A 19,392-nucleotide genomic window follows, 5' to 3' on the forward strand; every position below is an offset into this window, starting at 1 on the left:
TTTCTGTAGTTTCTTCTTATAACTATAGACGACCTTCCTGTTAGTAAACATGATGAGGTGTTTTGGGGGCGGAGCGTTAAGTGGAGGCAGATTAACTCTCTGAACTCGTTAGTTAACGCTGGCTAACAAGTACTGTTGGCTTGTTTATTTAACAATGGCTGAAGAAAATACTAGTTTCTCTCAACATGTGCCGTCACTCACTCTCCAGGATCACCAGTGTTAGTTGAGAACGTTTCTCTGATATTGTAGCTCGCTAGAGCCTCGAATCACAGTTTGTCATCTCAGATGTCTGTGATATCTGGATTCTGGCGCCCAACATCACAGCAAGATGACATTTTAGATGTGTAACTTTAGCCCACTGCTAGTGTTAGCCTCCAGTCTTTCCTTTGTTTTGCCTCCAGCTAACACCGTGACCTCATCATGACGTCGGCTCTAAAAGGGTCGATTTAATCGCACTTTAGTTGAAATGTTGTAAAATCATTGTGTACCATCTGCAGTGTTTTAATATTAATATGATTAATATGTTCCTCACCTGCCACTCAAACATGTTTTAGTTTGTTTAAAAAGAGAAAGTCGTTAAACTCAAATCAAAAGCATGAAAACTTTGAGTGTTTGCATAAAATATATTTTAATTATTATGATACAAATATATTCTGAGTGTTTAAACATCTTCATAAAACCATTTTACATCCTTCAGAATCACAAGCAGTTGATAACAGATGGAGCTGTATTGATAACACTGATTGATGAATGAAACATGAAGTTATTAAAGAAATAAATGAAACGTGACAGAGAATATTCACACTCCTCCGCCGTCTCGCAGTTATTTCAGGAATCAATTAAAACGACGGTCACACTCGTCAATCAACTTAATTAGTGACTCAAGCGCTGATGACGTCACACAGCTGTCAATCAAACGCCTGATTATCTCCCAACAGCAGAGGAAGACGACACGACGAAATGTTTTTAGTTTGACATTAACATATAATAAACTTTATTTGTAGAGCACCACGTTATAAAGAGATTTACACAATTACAACAAATCAGCACCATATAGATTTTATATCTCTATAATCAATCAATTCTATAATTAGTTATAATAATAGAGATCAATAATATGTTCACTTCAATCTACTTTTTTCTGCTGGTTGTTTTTTCAGCAGATTTTTCAGAGAATGTTTTAATACTGGTGACGGTTTTATGAGTGAAATATTACTGATTATTGGAATTATTTAATTAATTTATTATTATTATTATTATTAATAATTTATTTCTTTTCATTTAATGTTCTTTTTTTAATCTGCTGTTTTTGACCTTTTGAACTTGAAGTCTGTTCCCTGAATAAAAACATAAATATACAAATTAAATCTTTATGTTCGGATGTTTGAAGAAGCTCAAACTTTATTGATCGTCAGGACTGTAAACAGGAAACCAAATAAACTAATAAACTCTAAAAAAAATTACTATTCTTTATATCAGATTAATGATCCATTAATGATTTGAAACACTGATTGAGTCAATAATCAATACATTGATCACATTATTTGATCAGTTCCTGTTGACTCCAGCAGGAGACGTCTCTGCTGCTGTTGCCATGACGACGGCCTCAGTCAGTCCAGTTTAAAGGTCGAAGAGCTGCGAGAGCACAGTGTTACCCTGAAGTCAGACTGACAGGTGGACACATACAAATAACATCAAGACATTTACACCCGTCTAACTGTTCACACCTGTCTACCTGTCTGCCTGTTCTTACCTGTCTACCTGTTCACGCCTTTTACCTTCAGAGTTCCTGCAGAGTTTCACCTCCTCAGCTGGTTCTTCAGGAGGAACCGCTGAGCGCTCTGCACCGTGTTCTGAAACAAAAACAACATGTTGTCATTACATGCATTAAAACAAACCTACAGATGTTTATATACCAGATGTTTCATCTGTAAAGAACCAGAGAACCCTGTTGGAACACTGAGTTCTGATTGGACGAATGTCGACTAATCAGTTGTTAACCTCAGAGGGAACAGAAAGATCTGCAGGACACGATAATTAGAACTTAATGAGTCTCACATTTAATTAAAGCCTTAAGACACAGAGTGAAGAATAAATATATAAATATGTTTGTTGTGTTAAATGTAGAAATTAAAAAAGAATTAAGAATTAAATAATAATTATAAAAATAAATAGAAAAGAAAATTGAAAATTAAAAAAATCACTTAATTCAAACTAAATTAAAATAAAAATGAAGTAAAAATAAAATGAACTGAATTACCTCCATGAGCATGGCCACTGTCATCGGCCCCACCCCTCCTGGAACAGGTGTGATGAATCCCGCTCTCTGATTGGCTGAGGCGTAGTGGACGTCTCCGACGACCCGTTTACCACTCGCCTTCGTCTCATCTGACAGAGAGGATGACTCAGAGGTCAAAGGTCACACACAAATAAACCTGCTTCTACCCGTCAGGTATCACGACACGTTCGCACTCCCAACTCGCCAAATACCGCTGCTTGGTCAGCAGCACAAAGATGTAGTAGATGTACATTAGCTGTAGTATCAGATGTAGTGTCAGTGTGTACCTGGTATGTGGTTGATTCCACAGTCGATGACCACAGCTCCCTCCTTCACCCACTCTCCTCTCACCATCTCCGCTCGGCCCATCCCCACCACCAGGATATCAGCCCGGCCCACCTGCAGTCAGACAGGAAACGCATCATTAGTCAGACAGGAAACGCAGCATCAGTCAGACATAATCATCCTCAGTATCCAGGTGAGCGACGTCACCTGTTCAGGTAGGTCCGGGGTCTTTGAGTGACAGGTGGTCACAGTGGCGTGGTTCCACAGCAGCAGGTCATGCATTGGTGCTCCAACGATCTTACTGCGACCAATCACAACCGCGTGTTTCCCCATCACAGACACGCCTACAGCGGAACAGGGAGTCACAGGTGAGGCATATGTGTGTACGTGACATCATCTCAGAGCATGTGACATCATCTCAGAGAACGATTATTGTGGATGGTCATCAGATATAATGATATTCTGGGGAAGTGAATGATGTCAAGATGTGTTTCATGTATCACTGAGTGATGAAGAAGAGGAGGAGGAAGAGTTTTGAAGTTTTTTAGTGTCAATCATGTTAAAGGGTTAAATGAACTGACCTGTCTGTCTGATGAGCTCCATGCAGCCGTTGGGGGTGCAGGGGATGAAACAGTCTTTCAGATCACCTCGAGACAACTTCCCTGCATTAATACAGCTCAGACTACACACACACACACACACACACACACACACACACACACATATATATAGATAGATATATATGTATAAAGTTAGAGCAGCTGATCAGGATCAGAGAGGAAACAAATTTAAATTCACAGAAAACACAAACTAGAAACCACCGAAGGAAAACTCTCCAGGATCTGAAGAGAAAATAAGAAGACAAACGTCCTGTCGGGGACTTCCTGTGGACACTCACCCGTCCACGTCTTTCTCTGGAGAGACGGCATTGGTGATGAGTTCAGTGTCCATGGAGTTCACAGAGTCCAGAGGAAGCTGGACGATCAGACCGTGGACAGACGAGTTCTCATTGATGGACAGGATTCTCTGCAGGACCTGCAGGAACACAGGAGACAGGAAGCTGTCAGGTGGACGTTGATGGGTGGATTTTGTCGGGTGGACGTTAACAGGTGGACGTTGTGAGGTGGAGGTGTATCACTGACCTCCTCCTGTGTTGCTGTCTTCGGCAGTCTCAGGTGTTTCGCATCGATTCCAATCTGCAGATGAGAAACTGAAAATGTTATTAAAGCTATGATCAAACTTTAATAAAACTAAATTATCATTATTATTATTATTATTAATGTTATTATTATTATTATTATTATTATTAATGTTGTTATTATTATTATTATTATTATTATTAATGTTGTTGTTATTATTATTATTATTAATGTTATTATTATTATTATTATTATTATTATTATTATCAGCCTGTTTTCATTTTATGCTCACGTCTCATTGAAATGTGTGCGTTGTGTCTCACCTGGGCTGCAGCCTTCAGTTTGGTGCTGATGTACAGATTAGAGTCGTCTCTGTCTCCAACCTGAAACACACCAACACCTGAAACATCAGCATCTGTTCAACTACTGCACCAGAGTACACGTTTGAGGTACTTGTACTTTACTTGAGTACTTCCATTTTCGTACTTTGTACATTTTGTACTAACAGCAGTGCTGAACTGGGACCTGTGAGAGTACCTGGGCCTCCACAGCTGAACCTGCTTGATCCTGATTGACTCTGAGAGGAGGAGCAGCTGCAGTAAACACAGACCACTTCAGACCACTTCAGACCAGTTTCACTCTGAGTCCAGGTCCTGAGCTGCTCCTCTAACAGCAGGACTCTCTAAACTCACATTATAACACTCACCTGGAGGACCACCAGACCAGGTCTGAACCCGGAGAACCGACTCGACATCTTCTCCACCTCAATCTGCAGCCGCTCCCTCACCAACCTGCACACACAGAACCAGGATCAGTTCTCTCTCTCACACAGAACCAGGATCAGTTCTCTCACACAGAACCAGGATCAGTTCTCTCACACAGAACCAGGATCAGTTCTCTCTCACACAGAACCAGGATCAGTTCTCTCACAGAACCAGGATCAGTTCTCTCACACAGAACCAGGATCAGTTCTCTCATACAGATCCAGGATCAGTTCTCTCTCACACACAGACCCAGGATCAGTTCTCTCTCTCACACAGATCCAGGATCAGTTCTCTCATACAGAACCAGGATCAGTTCTCTCTCACACAGATCCAGGATCAGTTCTCTCTTAAAGACCCATGATCAGTTCTCTCTCACACAGATCCAGGATCAGTTCTCTCTTAAAGACCCATGATCAGTTCTCTCTCACACAGATCCAGGATCAGTTCTCTCATACAGATCCAGGATCAGTTCTCTCTTAAAGACCCAAGGTCAGTTCTCACTTGGACGTTTTGTTTCCGGAGACGACAGTTGCCATGGAGCGCCTGCCTCCTTGGCAACCGGAGACCCGGAGACGCAGCGAGAGGGCGGCCAAGGATAACATAACTGAGAGAGAGAGACAGTTAGAGAGAGCATCAGTAAACATACCGTACAGCTGGAAACTTTAACAACAGAACTGTTCCTTTAATATGTTTCGTTATTTACTTTATTATTTCCTCTGCAGAGATTTGAAGGACGAGGTGATTACAAAGCAGCGGTCAGATAAATGTAGAGGAGCAGTAAAAGTCTGTCAACATCTGTACAGACATAAAGCGCCACGTCAGCACTTTCTCCACATGAAGTATAAATAACTCAAATAAAGTTTATGCAAAGAGTCCCTGTTCACTGGGAGAAGAGACAAACGGACTTCTGACCACGTTAATGATTAAAAACACTTCAAGTGAAACTTTCAGACTGCAGCTGCACACAAAACACAAGTCGTCTCTTCACCACGGTAACAAAACAACAGCCTTGAAAGCTTCCCATGATGCATCTGTGCAGCTGCAGACACACGTGAGGACGTGTTTAATAATGTCAGATTGTATATGTAATGTGTGAGAGAGAGAGAGCTGCAGGAGTAACGGTCACTTACCTGACAGACGAGCAGAGAGTGAGTGTGTCTGTTTGTTCTGTTATTCCTGAGTGTGGGCGTCTCTCTGAGTAGTTTGACCTATGGAGGCTCAATAGTGACAAAACTACTCAGAAAACATTATTGATGACCACAGAGTTATTTATTGACAGTTAAACACAAAGATAAGATGTGCAGTAAAATACAGGGAGACGTCTGACACCCTCTCAGATCTAAAGACAATGTGTCTTCAGTCTCAGAGTTTTAAGTCACAGACTTTATTATTTTTGCAAAGACGGGAGATGGACTCTGGACCAGTCCTCCAATGAGCATCAGATCAGCAGACTCTGTCACAACTTTTAAATCCCGTCTTAAAGGGACTGTTTGTAACTTTTTAAGCGTATAAATGTGCCGGGTCGGGACAACATGCACGCTCGCGTGTGGCCGCTGTACTCTGCTCCTCTCCGTGCTCGCCTTCACACCGCACGCGTTCTTGCGTACTCGCTCCACCTCTAGACGTGAACTCGCGCTACCTCCACACTGCAGGAGAGTTAGTTTAGCTCTGAGAATATCTAGTGAATGGAAGTTTGTGCAGAAATAACTGCTGCAGCTCCTCCAGACCAACAGAGGTTTCCCGAAACGTTGTCATCTCGTTACCGACCGGGTGCCGGTGTCTTCCTTCTCACTCCGGCTGCAGGCGGAGACGATAACGTTACTCGCTGCGGAGCCCCGCTGCCTCAGCCTGCGCTGAAGCAGGAAAAGCCATCACTAGGATCAGCAGTGATTCATGGAGAGACCTTCGTCTGGTCAGCTAACATTACTGCCAAGCAGCTGAAATATAGAGTGATATTGTGGTTTTAGCTGACGTGTGTCGCCTCACTGTTTTGAGCGATGCTCGTTCATGTCTATGTAGAGCGAGCACAAGCTTGAACCCGACGCTGACTTTCGTTGACTTAACGGCCACAGGTGTCGCTGTTAACAAGCATTTCTGAAAGTTACAAACAGTCCCTTTAAAAAACACTTTTATAGAACGGCTTTTCAATCAGCTGAATTATAGTCTTCTGTATGCTTGTGTGCTGATGTGTATATGTGTGTATATGTGTGTATATGTTACTGTATGAATATGTAAATGCTTGTTTCTTTATTTTCCCATTCTATTGTTTTTTATTTAATTATTTATGTTTCAGTGTATTCTGTTGTACAGGATGTGAATTTCCTTGGAAAGCACTTTGTGCTTGAAAAGTGCTCTACAAATAAAATTATTATTATTATCTCGCCGGGTCACTATTTACAGACTACATCTAGACTCCTTTAGAGATGATGTCACTTCCTGTTCCTGGTGGAAATTTACAAGACGAAAAAATGTTGAGAAAGACGTTTCCGGTTATTATGCTAAAGCTAGTCCAGCAGGGACCAGTAGAGTCCAGCAGCAGAGACCAGTAGAGTCCAATAGAGTCCAGCAGGGTCCAGTAGAGTCCAGCAGGGACCGGTAAAGTCCAGCAGGGACCAGTAGAGTTCAGTAGAGGCCAGCAGAGGCCAGCAAAGTCCAGCAGGGTCCAGTAGAGTCCAGTAGAGTCCAGTAGAGGCCAGCAGAGGCCAGCAAAGTCCAGCAGGGTCCAGTAGAGTCCAGCAGAGACCAGCAGAGTCCAGCAGGGACCTGTACAGTCCAACAGCATAGACCAGCAGAGTCCAGCAGCATAGACCAGTAGAGTCCAGCAGAGACCAGCAGAGTCCAGCAAGGACCAGTAGAGTCCAACAGCAGAGACCAGCAGAGTCCAGCAGGGACCAGAGTCCAGCATGGACCAGTAGAGTCCAGCAGCATAGACCAGCAGAGTCCAGCAGGGACCAGTAGAGTCCAGCAGCAGAGACCAGCAGAGTCCAGCAGGGACCAGTAGAGTCCAGCAGCAGAGACCAGCAGGGACCAGCAGAGTCCAGCAGGGACCAGTAGAGTCCAGCAGCAGAGACCAGCAGGGACCAGAGTCCAGCAGGGACCAGTAGAGTCCAGCGGAGGTGGGCCTTTCAGGTCCCTGGTGGTTTTCCTCCGTGGGGTCTCTCGGTCTCGGTCACCACATTCAGCTCTGAGGAGCTCCTGATGGGCTGGATCCGGTTCTGGCTGCTGTCGGATCGTGGTCTCCGGTGCGCTCGGTCACAGACCTGCGTGAGGCCTCGGCTCAGCTCTTTGCGGATGTTGTCGCTGGACAGGACGTAGAGGATGGGGTTGACGGCGCTGTTGACGGTGGACAGACCCAGCGAGATGGTGTAGGGCGTGTACATGGTCCTCTCGAACAGACAGGTGCCGTCCTCCGGCTGGAAGTGGTAGATGACGGCCCGGACCAGCAGGATGATGTGGTACGGGGCGAAGCAGACCAGGAACAGCGCCACCACCGCCACCGCCAGCCAGCGAACGCGCTCCTTCTGTTCCCGCCACAGCCCCGTGCTGCGCTGCACGTTGGCGAGGATGCTGCGGTTCGTCACCACCAGCACCAGCAGCGGGATCAGGAAGCCCACGACAAAGCGGGCGTAGTTGAAGCCCGTCACCGTGGCGTTGCTTTGACTCGGCTCAAAGCAGCGGCGGTTGCCCTCGGCGGCGTCGCCCTCCCTCATGGTGAAGACGGGGACGTGACCCAAGGCGACCACCAGCAGGATGGCGACTGCGATGAGGGCGGCGATGCGCTGCCGGCGGAGGCCGCGGGACTCCACGCTGTAGACCACGGCAACGTATCGGTCGCAGGAGATGCAGCAGAGCAGGAAGATGCTGATGTACATGTTGTTGAAGAAGATGTAGCCCGTTACCTTGCAGGCGACCGAGCTCCACGGCCACCAGTGACCTTTGCTGACGTAGTGCGTCCACAGCGGCAGAGTGCCCAGGTAGGTGAGGTCACAAAACGACAGGCTCAACAGGTACACGCCCAGCACGTTCTTCCTGCACACCTGCAGCCAGGTGAGGTAGACGGTCAGCAGGTTAGCCGGCAGTCCGACAGCCAGCACCACGCAGTACAGCAGCACGAGCGGCAGACGACCGTCGTTGTACGGCGGCTCGCACACCATCAAACTAGTGCTGTTGGTCGGAGAAAGTGTCTCCGTCTCCGGAAGCGTGTGCATGATGTCGACCAATAAGATTCAAAATCAGCTCGTCTGCAGAAGACAAAGAAATAAAAGTCACAAAAATGAGAGAGAGACGTTATCATCTCTACGTTATCATCTCTACGTTATCGCCTTTACGTTATCATCTCTACGTTATCATCTCTACGTTATCATCTCTACGTTATCATCTCTACGTTATCGCCTTTACGTTATCATCTCTACGTTATCATCTCTACGTTATCATCTCTACGTTATCATCTCTACGTTATCGCCTTTATGTTATCATCTCTACGTTATCATCTCTACGTTATCATCTCTACGTTATCATTTCTACGTTATCATCTCTACGTTATCATCTCTACGTTATCATTTCTACGTTATCATTTCTACGTTATCATCTCTACGTTATCCCCTCTACGTTATCATCTCTACGTTATCATCTCTACGTTATCATCTCTACGTTATCATCTTTACGTTATCATTTCTACGTTATCATCTCTACGTTATCATATCTACGTCTCTATGTTATCGTCTTTACGTTATCATCTCTACGTTATCATGTCTACGTCTCTACGTTATCATCTCTACGTTATCATCTCTACATTATCATCTCTACGTTATCCCCTCTACGTTATCATCTCTACGTTATCATCTCTACGTTATCATCTCTACGTCTCTATGTTATCATCTCTACGTTATCATCTCTACGTTATCATCTCTACGTCTCTATGTTATCATCTCTACGTTATCATCTCTACGTTATCATCTCTACATTATCATCTCTACGTTATCCCCTCTACGTTATCATCTCTACGTTATCATCTCTACGTTATCATCTCTACGTCTCTATGTTATCATCTCTACGTTATCATCTCTACGTTATCATCTCTACGTCTCTATGTTATCATCTCTACGTTATCATCTCTACGTCTCTACGTTATCGCCTCTACCTTATCATCTCTACGTTATCATCTCTACGTTATCGTCTCTACGTTATCGCCTGTACGTTATCATCTCTAGGTTATCGCTTCTACGTTATCGCCTCTACGTTATCATCTCTACGTCTTTACGTCATCGCCTCTACGTTATCATCTCTACGTTATTGCTTCTACGTTATCGCCTCAACGTTATCATCTCTACGTTATCGCTTCTACGTTATCGCCTCTACGTTATCATCTCTACGTTATCGCCTCTACGTTATCATCTCTATGTTATCATGTCTATGTATCGCCTTTACGTTATCAACTCTACGTTATCGCCTCCTACACCATCGTCTTTACGTGAGGAGTCTACGCTTAAATTGTTTGCTTTTTAAAATGCTTTAAGGACGTCTCGTTGGCTTAAAACAGTTTAAATATAAATCCCCTCTGGTGATGATGATCATGTGATATGATTGAGAGCTCCAGATCAAATACCACCGGCACTTTGAGCTCAGATTGTTTTGTCCGCAGCTGTTTCTGAGAACTCCAATATGTATTGAAGTCTTTATGTTTTATATCAGCTAAAGTTTATCAAAGTTCATCCAGTAAGTAGATAAAATCTGACTTCCTGTCGCAGCCGAGAAAATAGTGACGAGTATAATGACATGAATCATCAGCAGGAAACCAAACAAACAAACCACATTGATTGTTCCATTATCAAACACGATCTTCTGCTGGAAAGGTAAAGTAAATGTAATTTTTACTTGAACTTTCAGAAAGGAAGACAATCAGCTTTTCTGTTTCCTGTCAGTCGACAGGAAATCCCTGCCACAATAACGGGTTATAGACATGAGACATGTCAAACACTCAGCATAAAACCATCGGCCGGAAGTCACGTATCTCCAGGTTCAGTCTCTCAGGCTCATAAAAATTTAAAATCTGGAGTGACATGTTTTTCACAGTTATTTTACCTTTCTATCAAACCACGTTCTTCCTCTTCTCGTAGCTCTTCCTCTAATGAAACTTTCTGACTAAACTCCCATCATGCTCTCTGATTTAAATTAAAATTTAATTATTGATTGGAAGTGAAAAACATGTGTTGTTTGATTTGATTGGTCGGACATGATGAGGTCAGAGTGCAAACAGCCAATCAGAGCGCAGCTGCTGTTTCCAGTAGAGACAAAGAACATCAGACATTAATGTTTAATGTTAAATGAATGTTTTGATGTCGTCTGCGTTTAAACACCTGTCAATCAAACTATGACTGACAGCAGCGTCCAATCAGGAGCTCTGAATGCTGGAGGTGGGCGGGGCAGAGATTTAATTATTGATCATTGACCTCTTTAGCTGAAACACACATTAATTATTATGATGAATGAAGATGATTTAAAGACAAACAGACTCCTCTGCTATTGATCACTGATCGATTCACGCATGAAGCCAATTAATTGATTAATTAATTAATATAAAAACAAAGCTGTTATTATATAAATATTATTGTTCCACTATATAAACATAATAATATTGGATCAGTGTATACATGAGTATAATACAGTGAAGAATACTGTAGTTATAGAAAGTGTTTCAAGTGAAAACATATATTATGGGATGTTGTAGTAATAACACAACAATATTGATGATTGTTAGTGATAGTACAGTATATGATGGAGTAATACATATACTGTGTATTATTTATATACCTTATGTCACAGTAACAATACATCCAAGTATTATACTATATATCGTTGTAGTAATAATATATGTATAATGTTGTGATATGATCACCATTACTGTTAGCAATATTAATATATAGTATATACAATGTGTTTGTATGTATATATATGTACTGTAGCATAACATTAATACAAGTACTATGACTGTCACAATAAATTCAACCTCATCTAAACAGTAATATTATTATGTGTATTATAGGATCATTAAAATATACAAAGTATCATGTGTATTTAATGTAATAAAGTATGTATATGATATGACAGTATACGGTTGTATAATTGTTATACTGTGAAAACATTTTAGGAATATTATTGTTGTACTTCCACATTTGATTTCTAAACAACAACACATATTATTTTAACAATTATAATAATTATAATAATAATAAATATTATTATTATATAAATATTATTATTATTATTATTAATAATAATATTTATTATTATTATTATTATTATTATTATTATATAAAGGTGATTTACACAACCTGCTAACATCAAAACTGTTCTTTTTAATGTCTGAATTATAAAGTAAATTATGTTTTAAACAGTAATAGTCATTCATTATTAGTTATTACTGGTAGTAAAATGAAAAGTATAAAGTGTATAAAGTATAAATATCAGATATATTATTATTATTAATATTATTATTATTATTATTATTATATAAAGGTGTTTAATTACAACCTGCTAACATCAAAGCTGTTCTTTTTAATGTTTGAATTATAAAGTTAATTATGTATTAAACAGTAATAATATAATAAAATAAAGTCATTCATTATTAGTTATTAGTGGTAGTAAAATAAAAAGTATAAAGTGTAAAAAGTATAAATAGATATATTCTAAGAGCACTATATGATCATCATGTGACAACTGTAACTGGAATTATTATTGATAAGTAAAACTATAAATACTACAGGTGTATTTTAGTACCATGCTACATAGTAGTATTAAAGTATCAGAATACTATGATGTACTTTGACCGTGTAAAAGTACATGGATGTATAACAGTGATTATAAAAGGTATAAACTCACCGCTGTCTCGTGTGTCCTCCGGGTGTCTCCTCCTCGTGCTGCTCTGATTCTCTGTGATGTGACGTGACGTCCCGCTGAGGTCACGTGACGACACAGACTACTACAGCATCATCATTTATTCATCTTACATATTTAATTTATCACTTCATCATCATTTATTCATCCGGTTCTTCTTCATGACACAAAAAAACAACAGGAAGCTGCTTTTACTCTGAAAACACAGAACTGATCATCAATAATCAGTCTGATTGATTGATTAGCAGGAACCTGAACGCATCACATCAAATAAGATTTAACTTTACAGAGAAAAGTTTGAAGAAACAGCTGCCATCTGGTGGCCACCAGCTGATACTGCTGCAGGACTCCTCCTACACCTGGTGGACATGTTTATATACATGTGTTTATATATACGCGTGTGTATATGTATATATACTGTATATATATAGTGTGTATAAATATATACACATGTACAGTATATACACTTCTCCTCCTTCCCCCTCTCTTCTCCTCTCTCCTCTTCCTCTCTCCTCCTCCCTCTTCTCTTCCTCTCTTCTCCTCCTCCCTCTTCTCTTCTCCTCCTCCCTCCTCTTCTCTCTTTTCCTCCTCCCTCTTCCCTTCCTCTCTCCTCCTTTCTCCTTTTTCCTCCTCTTCCTCTCTTCTCCTCCTCCTCTCTTCTCTTCCTCTCTCCTCCTCCTGTCTCCTCTCCTCCTTTTCTCTCCTCTTCCTCTCTTCTCCTCTTCTCGTCTTCCTCTCTTCTCTTCCTCTCTCCTCCTCCTCCCTCCTTTTATCCTCTCTTCTCCTCCTGTCTCCTCTCTTCTTCTTTTATCTCCTCTCTTCTTCCTCTCTCCTCCTCCTCCCTCCTTTTATCCTCTTGTCTCCTCCTCTCTTCTTCTTTTCTCTCCTCTTCCTCTTCTCCTCCTCTCTTCTCTTCTTCTCTCCTCCTCCCTCCTTTTATCCTCTCTTCTTTTCTCTCCTTTTCTCCATCCTCTTCTCCTCTCTCCTCTCTCCTCCTCTTCCAGTAGAAAATACAAAATCCATTTAAATAATATTTTAATGTTTTTTTACATTCATATTTATAAAATCAAGAGGAATGTTGAAGCGATGACTCAGCAGAAATACAAGCCCCACCCACCCCGTGTTCTGTGGGCGGAGCCAAACGAAGCGTTCCTCTCGGCGACCGATTGAGACTGAAGCTGATGTGATCTGACTGAACTCTCCTGTTGTCATGGCGACGGCTCTTCTCTTCACACAGGAAACAGCCTCTTTTGTTTCAAAGTAAAAGTCTTTAGTTGAAACGGGATCATCAGTTCTTCCACCGGATTTGCTGAAAGAGAAGAAGAAAAACCGTGAGTCAGGTCACATGATGAAGATGATGAAGATGTCACCTCCTCCTCCTCCTCTTCCTCCTCCTCACCGTGTTTTTGAGCAGCTCGTCGATCTTCCTCTCCTCCGCCGATCCTCTCTCCACCTTCCCCCGGTATCCTAGCAACTGCTGCCGGTCCTTCAGGTCCCGGTACGTCTGATTGGCCCAGAGACACACCAGTCATGACATCACAACAATTTAAATTTAAATTAAAACAATCATCCAATCAGAGAGCAGTATTAACGTAAACAGTCTCACATTGATGACGATGTCGTGACATTTATGTTTCTGAGCCAAAGAGATCCTGAGCTCCGCATCATCAACCAGCGCCACGTAGTCCTGCAGCACCTGTCAATCAAATGATACACCTGTCAATCAAATGGTACACCTGTCAATCAAAGGGTACACCTGTCAATCAAATGATACACCTGTCAATCAAAGTGGTACACTCCCTCACCTGTGTGGGGGCGGAGTTTTTCTGCAGGATGTCGACGACTCGTTGGAAGCTGAGCGGTGATTTTTTCTTGGTGAAGCCGAGCCAGTTCCTGCTGGTGAACAAAGCGTCCACGTCCAACCACGCCTTCAGCTTCGCCCGCGCCGCCAACGCCGTCACAAAGTACTGCTTTTCCGAAATCTGAGGTCAAAGGTCAACGAGGTGAGAAACCCAAAGGACACAAAGTTTACCTGTAACATGTTTAAACAACGTCTCTACACACCTTGAAGGTCTGACGGATGTTCAACGGACTGCTGTAGGTTCCCTGAGAACAGAAAGAGACAGACTCAACTGATCCGGTTCAAATGATCTGGAACAGCTAAACTAGTTTAAATGATCTGGTTCAACTAAACTGGTTCAATTAAACTGGTTCAAATGATCTGTGTCAACTAAACTGGTTCAATTAAACTGGTTCAAATGATCTGGTTCAATTAAACTGGTTCAAATGATCTGGTTCAACTAAACTGGTTCAATTAAACTGGTTCAAATGATCTGGTTCAACTAAACTGGTTCAATTAAACTGGTTCAATTAAACTGGTTCAAATGATCTGGTTCAATTAAACTGGTTCAAATGATCTGGTTCAACTAAACTGGTTCAATTAAACTAGTCTAAATTATCTGGATGAACTAAACTGGTTTAAATTAAACTGGTTTAAATTATCTGATTCAATTTAATTGGTTTAAGTACCGACTGGTTTAGTTAAACTCAGACTAACCTCAGACTCGGTGTAGTGGTAGAAGCAGCAGTAGTAGAGTGTTGTGGTCAGCGGCATGTTGAGGATCGAAGCTCGTCGGGGAAACTTCTGGAAGATATCCACCTTCCCTCCACGCTCAGCCTGTCGGTCGGTTGCCTGGAAACAACACAGACAGGAAAGGACTGGTTTAAGGCTGTCTAAACTGGTTCAAACTAAACACAACTATTACTGGTTTAAGTATGTCTAAACTGGTTTATGGCAATGTAAACTGGTTGAAACTGGTTTTGCGTCTTCCTGACCTCGATGATGACTTGTCTCTCCAGCAGAGTGTAGTGATCCTGAACATGAACAGAATCTTCTGGAGAAAATGGAAGACTGGAAACAAACAAACAAACAAACAAATCTAAAGAGACAATAAATAAACAACAAACAGCTGCAGAGAGAAACTTTCATTAAAATGTGTATTTGTATACAGGTCAGAGTAAAGTAAGTAAACTTCCTCAGTTCAGAGTATTTGTATATCACTCACCCGATGCAGCTCTTCAGGAAATCACGCCTCTTGTTTTCATCGGCGATGTTCAGGTGTTCTTTATACTGCAGCAGCTGTCACCGTGGAAACAGACAGGAAATGACATCAGCTTCCAGCCGGTCTGATGTGTACCACTGATACTTTAGATGTGTACTACTAGAACTGTGTACCGCGGGTGTGTTGGTAGTGTGTTGGTAGTGTGTTGTACGTACCGCTACGTCCTCCGTCCTGCCCAGAGCTCTGAGGAGGACCAGAAGAAGAAAACCCATCAGATAAATACTGTACATGTACGTTAAACCAGATGTGTCCAGGTGTGTTCATATACAGGTACAGGTGTGAGCAGAGACCTGAGCAGCTCCAGCAGCAGCCTCTGGTCTCTGGTTTCAGTCAGATAGTGGATCAAATGTCTCAGAGCCGTCTGTCTGGACTCCAACTCCCGAAACAAAACCTCTGAGCAGGAAAACACAAAGAGTCAATAACACCAGGTCTGACTGATCCAGGACCAAGTCTGACTGATCCAGGACCAGGTCTGACTGATACAGGACCAAGTCTGACTGATCCAGGACCAGGTCTGACTGATCCAGGACCAAGTCTGACTGATCCAGGACCAAGTCTGACTGATCCAGGACCAGGTCTGACTGATCCAGGACCAGGTCTGACTGATCCAGGAGTCTGAACCAGCAGGGCTCACCTTTACTCAGAGTCCTCTTTAAATAAATTAAAACCTGAAAGGAAAAAAACAGACAGTGTGCTGTCAGTTGTTTTTGATAAAGTTGTTAATAAAGTTTATATATTCAAAATGTTGTTGTGATGAGATTATAAATAAAGTTACGGCAGTGATGACGTTTCCGTCGTGTGCGGCGACGGCGTAATCCAGGAGCAACAGTTTGTCCTGAAGAGAACGAAACTTCTCCAGAGACACAACCTGAAACATACACGGTATAAAGACACTGATACTATACTGTGGTACTATACTGTAGTACTACACTGTAGTACTATACTGTAGTACTATACTGTAGTACTAAACTGTATTTATACACTACAATACTTTATTCATACACTACAATGTATCACAGAGTATAAACACAGCACAGACAGACAGGTGTGTTACCTTTCCTTGCTGCATTCTCTGGACCGTTTCCTCGGGTGACCAATCACTGACATAATCCTGACATCACAACATGATGACATCATCATTAGTACACCAGAAAAAAAATATGATTATCAGTCTTTAATCAGTTTATCAGTCTTTAATCAGTTTATCAGTCTTGTTGTTACCTTGTATTCAGATTTGGGTTTTCGGAGTTCTGGAGCGTAGAGCCTGACAGACGAGTCGCTGAATGCTAAAACACAAAAACATTAGTATTATTCGCTCGCTCGCTCACTCGCTCGCTCACTCACTCACTCACTCAAATACTCACTTCCTCAGTCACTCACTCACTTCCTCACTCGCTCGCTCGCTCGCTCTCTCGCTCACTCGCTCACTCACTCACTCACTCACTTCATCACTCGCTCACTCACATACTAACTTCCTCACTCACATACTCACTCACTCACTCACTCACTCACTCACTCACTCACTCATTTCCTTACTCACTTCCTCACTCACTTCCTCACTCTCTCTCTCACTCACTCATTTCCTCACTTACTCACTTCCTCAATCACTCACTCACTCACTCACTCACTCACTCACTCACTCACTCACTCAGAGGGTAGTTCAGACTCACAGTCAGTGAACGACTGGAAGTTTCCTCCTTTAGTTTTTCCTGCGGAGAAACAGATTAAATATTCAGTGTGTTTCATTCATGTTCCTGAGTCACCTGTCTCACCTGTCCACCAACTGTCTCACCTGTCCACCACCTGTCTGTCCACCTGTCTCACCTGTCCACCACCTGTCTCACCTTTGAACAGAGAGCTCAGAGAGTATCCTGAGTGACTCTTGCTGATCGTTGCTGCGTCAGTGTTGATTTTGGGGAAGGCGGGCTCTCTTTCTGTCCTCTGATTGGACGCAGCCGTCTCACTGACTGACCAGGCGATACCTGAGGAGACACACGGGAGAATGATCCCCTGCACCCTGCAGCCAATCACAGTTCAGCCTTCTCCAAAAGGTGTTTAATAACAACAAGAGTAAGGATGTCTTACTCCCGACAGGCTCTCCACTCCAGCTGACCTTCTCCACATCGTCTTCATCGTCGTCTTCCTCCACCAGGCGGCGGATGCTGTTCACCGCCTGCTTCGACTCTTTTAACTGACAAACACAAACACAACGTCACCTGAAGGTCTCACAGGTGTACCAAAACACAGGTGTACAGGTGTGTGTAGGTTTAGGTCTTACCTTGCTGAACTCGTCGTCTTCATCATCGAAGGTGAAGGCTTTAAACTTGGAGCTGTTCCAGTAGTCTTCCTCGTCTGTTTTACTCTTCATCATCTGGACACACAGCAGGTACGTTATGATCAGATACTAGTTCCCCTCACCTGTACAGTGTTCTACATCTGACGGCTGCTGACAGAGAGTGGCTCTACTATAATATATAATAATAATATATTAATAAAAGATTTTAGATTTTTAAATGCTGCATCAGGTTTGTTAAAATGTACATTTAGTATTATTTTGGTTTAATTAACACAGTATCAGTGTTAATAACAAGTCAGCTGTTGATGTCCACCTGGCTATGTGTATATGTATATTGTGTGTATTTTGTCAGTATAATGTGTATATTGTGTGTATTTTGTGTGTATATTGTGTGTATGTTGTGTGTATATTGTGTGTATTTTGTGTGTATTTTGTCAGTATAATGTGTGTATTTTGTGTATGTTGTGTGTATTTTGTCAGTATAATGTGTGTATCTTGTGTGTATTTTGTGTGTATGTTTTGTGTGTATATTGTGTGTATTTTGTGTGTATGTTGTGTGTATTTTGTCAGTATAATGTGTGTATCTTGTGTGTATGTTTTGTGTGTATATTGTGTGTATTTTGTGTGTATGTTGTGTGTATTTTGTCAGTATAATGTGTGTATCTTGTGTGTATTTTGTGTGTATGTTTTGTGTGTATATTGTGTGTATTTTGTGTGTATGTTGTGTGTATTTTGTCAGTATAATGTGTGTATCTTGTGTGTATTTTGTGTGTATGTTTTGTGTGTATATTGTGTGTATTTTGTGAGTAGTAGTAGTCTGTGTATATTGTGTGTACTTTGTGAATAGTAGTAGTAGTAGTAGTAGTAGTAGTGTGTGTACTTTGTGTGTAGTAGGTAGTGTGTGTATTTGTGTTTATCTGACAGCAGGAAGCTGGTTAGCAGGCTAACATGCTAACATGCTAACATGCTAACATGCTAACATGCTAACATGCTAACAGAGTCGTCAGTGTTTTAACCGGATGTAACTCTTTGATTTCTGATGACAAACAGCGGGAACAGTGACGTCACCACACGCGGACATATAACCGGTACATTCATCCAACAGATATCATGATTAAAACTGATAATCGATCAGAATCGATCATCTGTTTTTACCTTCAGCTGCAGCTGCTCTTCTTCTCTGATGGGAGGCGGTACTACTTCCGGCCGCGCGGAGCATGCTGGGAGTTGTAGTGAACACTGTGGTGGCTGTCATCATAGAATAGAATAGAAAGCTTTATTGTCATCGTATTAAATACAAGGAGATTCACAGTTCCACTTCTGGTCAGTGCTTTAAAACAAATATTTGACAAGACTAAACGAGGCAGATAAAACATATAACATGTAAAACACACACAGTTATAAAGCAAATACAACAGGTAAAGTAGATGTAATAAATAAATATAAACAGAAGTGTTACACTAGAGGTATAAAATATAAAAAATAGATGTAATGTAAACAGAGGTAATGCACTTGTAAAACAGGTAGGGTAGATGTAATAAATAAAATGTAAACAAAGGTAGTTGCACTTGATGTTTATTGCATCAACGATATTGCACAGACAATACCGTCAGCT

At 41.8% G+C, this 19,392-nt stretch overlaps 3 protein-coding genes across 8 annotated transcripts; all 3 read right to left on the reverse strand.

Annotated features, from left to right (window-relative positions):
• Positions 1 to 603: 603 nt before the first annotated feature.
• On the reverse strand, positions 604 to 5,643 carry mthfd1a (methylenetetrahydrofolate dehydrogenase (NADP+ dependent) 1a, methenyltetrahydrofolate cyclohydrolase, formyltetrahydrofolate synthetase). 6 transcript variants are annotated; one of them, XM_037749857.1, is made up of 12 exons: positions 5,597 to 5,643; positions 4,968 to 5,070; positions 4,409 to 4,493; positions 4,026 to 4,085; positions 3,706 to 3,759; positions 3,462 to 3,598; positions 3,145 to 3,245; positions 2,771 to 2,907; positions 2,566 to 2,677; positions 2,261 to 2,388; positions 1,779 to 1,853; positions 604 to 1,667 (listed from the first exon to the last, which is right to left on the reverse strand). In XM_037749857.1, the coding sequence occupies exons 2-11, from the start codon at positions 5,066 to 5,068 to the stop codon at positions 1,800 to 1,802; spliced, it is 969 nt and encodes a 322-aa protein (XP_037605785.1). In that variant the 5' UTR covers positions 5,069 to 5,070; positions 5,597 to 5,643; the 3' UTR covers positions 604 to 1,667; positions 1,779 to 1,799. The 6 variants fall into 6 exon arrangements, with proteins under 6 accessions (XP_037605785.1, XP_037605784.1, XP_037605780.1 ...); XM_037749856.1 differs by having other exon boundaries at positions 1,754 to 1,853; XM_037749852.1 differs by having other exon boundaries at positions 604 to 1,635; positions 5,597 to 5,642.
• Positions 5,644 to 7,557: 1,914 nt separating this feature from the next.
• On the reverse strand, positions 7,558 to 12,817 carry gpr132b (G protein-coupled receptor 132b). Its single transcript, XM_037750090.1, has 2 exons — positions 12,345 to 12,817; positions 7,558 to 8,707 (listed from the first exon to the last, which is right to left on the reverse strand). Exon 2 carries the CDS (start codon positions 8,672 to 8,674, stop codon positions 7,592 to 7,594), a length of 1,083 nt encoding a protein of 360 aa, XP_037606018.1. The 5' UTR covers positions 8,675 to 8,707; positions 12,345 to 12,817; the 3' UTR covers positions 7,558 to 7,591.
• A 560-nt stretch (positions 12,818 to 13,377) lies between these two features.
• vipas39 (VPS33B interacting protein, apical-basolateral polarity regulator, spe-39 homolog) lies at positions 13,378 to 19,041 on the reverse strand. The gene is made up of 19 exons (XM_037751601.1): positions 18,933 to 19,041; positions 17,760 to 17,852; positions 17,567 to 17,672; positions 17,326 to 17,463; positions 17,152 to 17,190; positions 16,703 to 16,767; positions 16,536 to 16,592; positions 16,257 to 16,349; positions 16,116 to 16,149; positions 15,772 to 15,874; positions 15,637 to 15,664; positions 15,425 to 15,498; positions 15,195 to 15,270; positions 14,917 to 15,051; positions 14,424 to 14,465; positions 14,165 to 14,341; positions 13,966 to 14,055; positions 13,759 to 13,863; positions 13,378 to 13,668 (listed from the first exon to the last, which is right to left on the reverse strand). Exons 2-19 carry the CDS (start codon positions 17,850 to 17,852, stop codon positions 13,648 to 13,650), a joined length of 1,476 nt encoding a protein of 491 aa, XP_037607529.1. The 5' UTR covers positions 18,933 to 19,041; the 3' UTR covers positions 13,378 to 13,647.
• Between the last annotated feature and the right edge of the window lie 351 nt (positions 19,042 to 19,392).

Source organism: Sebastes umbrosus, chromosome 18, assembly GCF_015220745.1.
Source record: "Sebastes umbrosus isolate fSebUmb1 chromosome 18, fSebUmb1.pri, whole genome shotgun sequence".
Lineage (NCBI taxonomy): Eukaryota > Metazoa > Chordata > Actinopteri > Perciformes > Sebastidae > Sebastes > Sebastes umbrosus.

What these genes read in the sequence shown, in the direction of transcription:
- mthfd1a (XM_037749857.1), bottom strand. Translation starts at nt 5,068, where the DNA reads ATGTTATCCTTGGCCGCCCTCTCGCTGCGTCTCCGGGTCTCCGGTTGC. An exon ending in TCCGGAAACAAAACGTCCAA is followed by an intron (nt 4,494 to 4,967) that starts GTGAGAACTGAC and finishes CTGTGTGTGCAG; the next exon opens with GTTGGTGAGGGAGCGGCTGC. An exon ending in CCCCGGACCTACCTGAACAG is followed by an intron (nt 2,678 to 2,770) that starts GTGACGTCGCTC and finishes GTCTGACTGCAG; the next exon opens with GTGGGCCGGGCTGATATCCT.
- gpr132b (XM_037750090.1), bottom strand. Translation starts at nt 8,674, where the DNA reads ATGCACACGCTTCCGGAGACGGAGACACTTTCTCCGACCAACAGCACT.
- vipas39 (XM_037751601.1), bottom strand. Translation starts at nt 17,852, where the DNA reads ATGATGAAGAGTAAAACAGACGAGGAAGACTACTGGAACAGCTCCAAG. An exon ending in TTCCTGAAGAGCTGCATCGG is followed by an intron (nt 15,271 to 15,424) that starts GTGAGTGATATA and finishes GTTTGTTTCCAG; the next exon opens with TCTTCCATTTTCTCCAGAAG. An exon ending in AGAGACAAGTCATCATCGAG is followed by an intron (nt 15,052 to 15,194) that starts GTCAGGAAGACG and finishes TGTTGTTTCCAG; the next exon opens with GCAACCGACCGACAGGCTGA.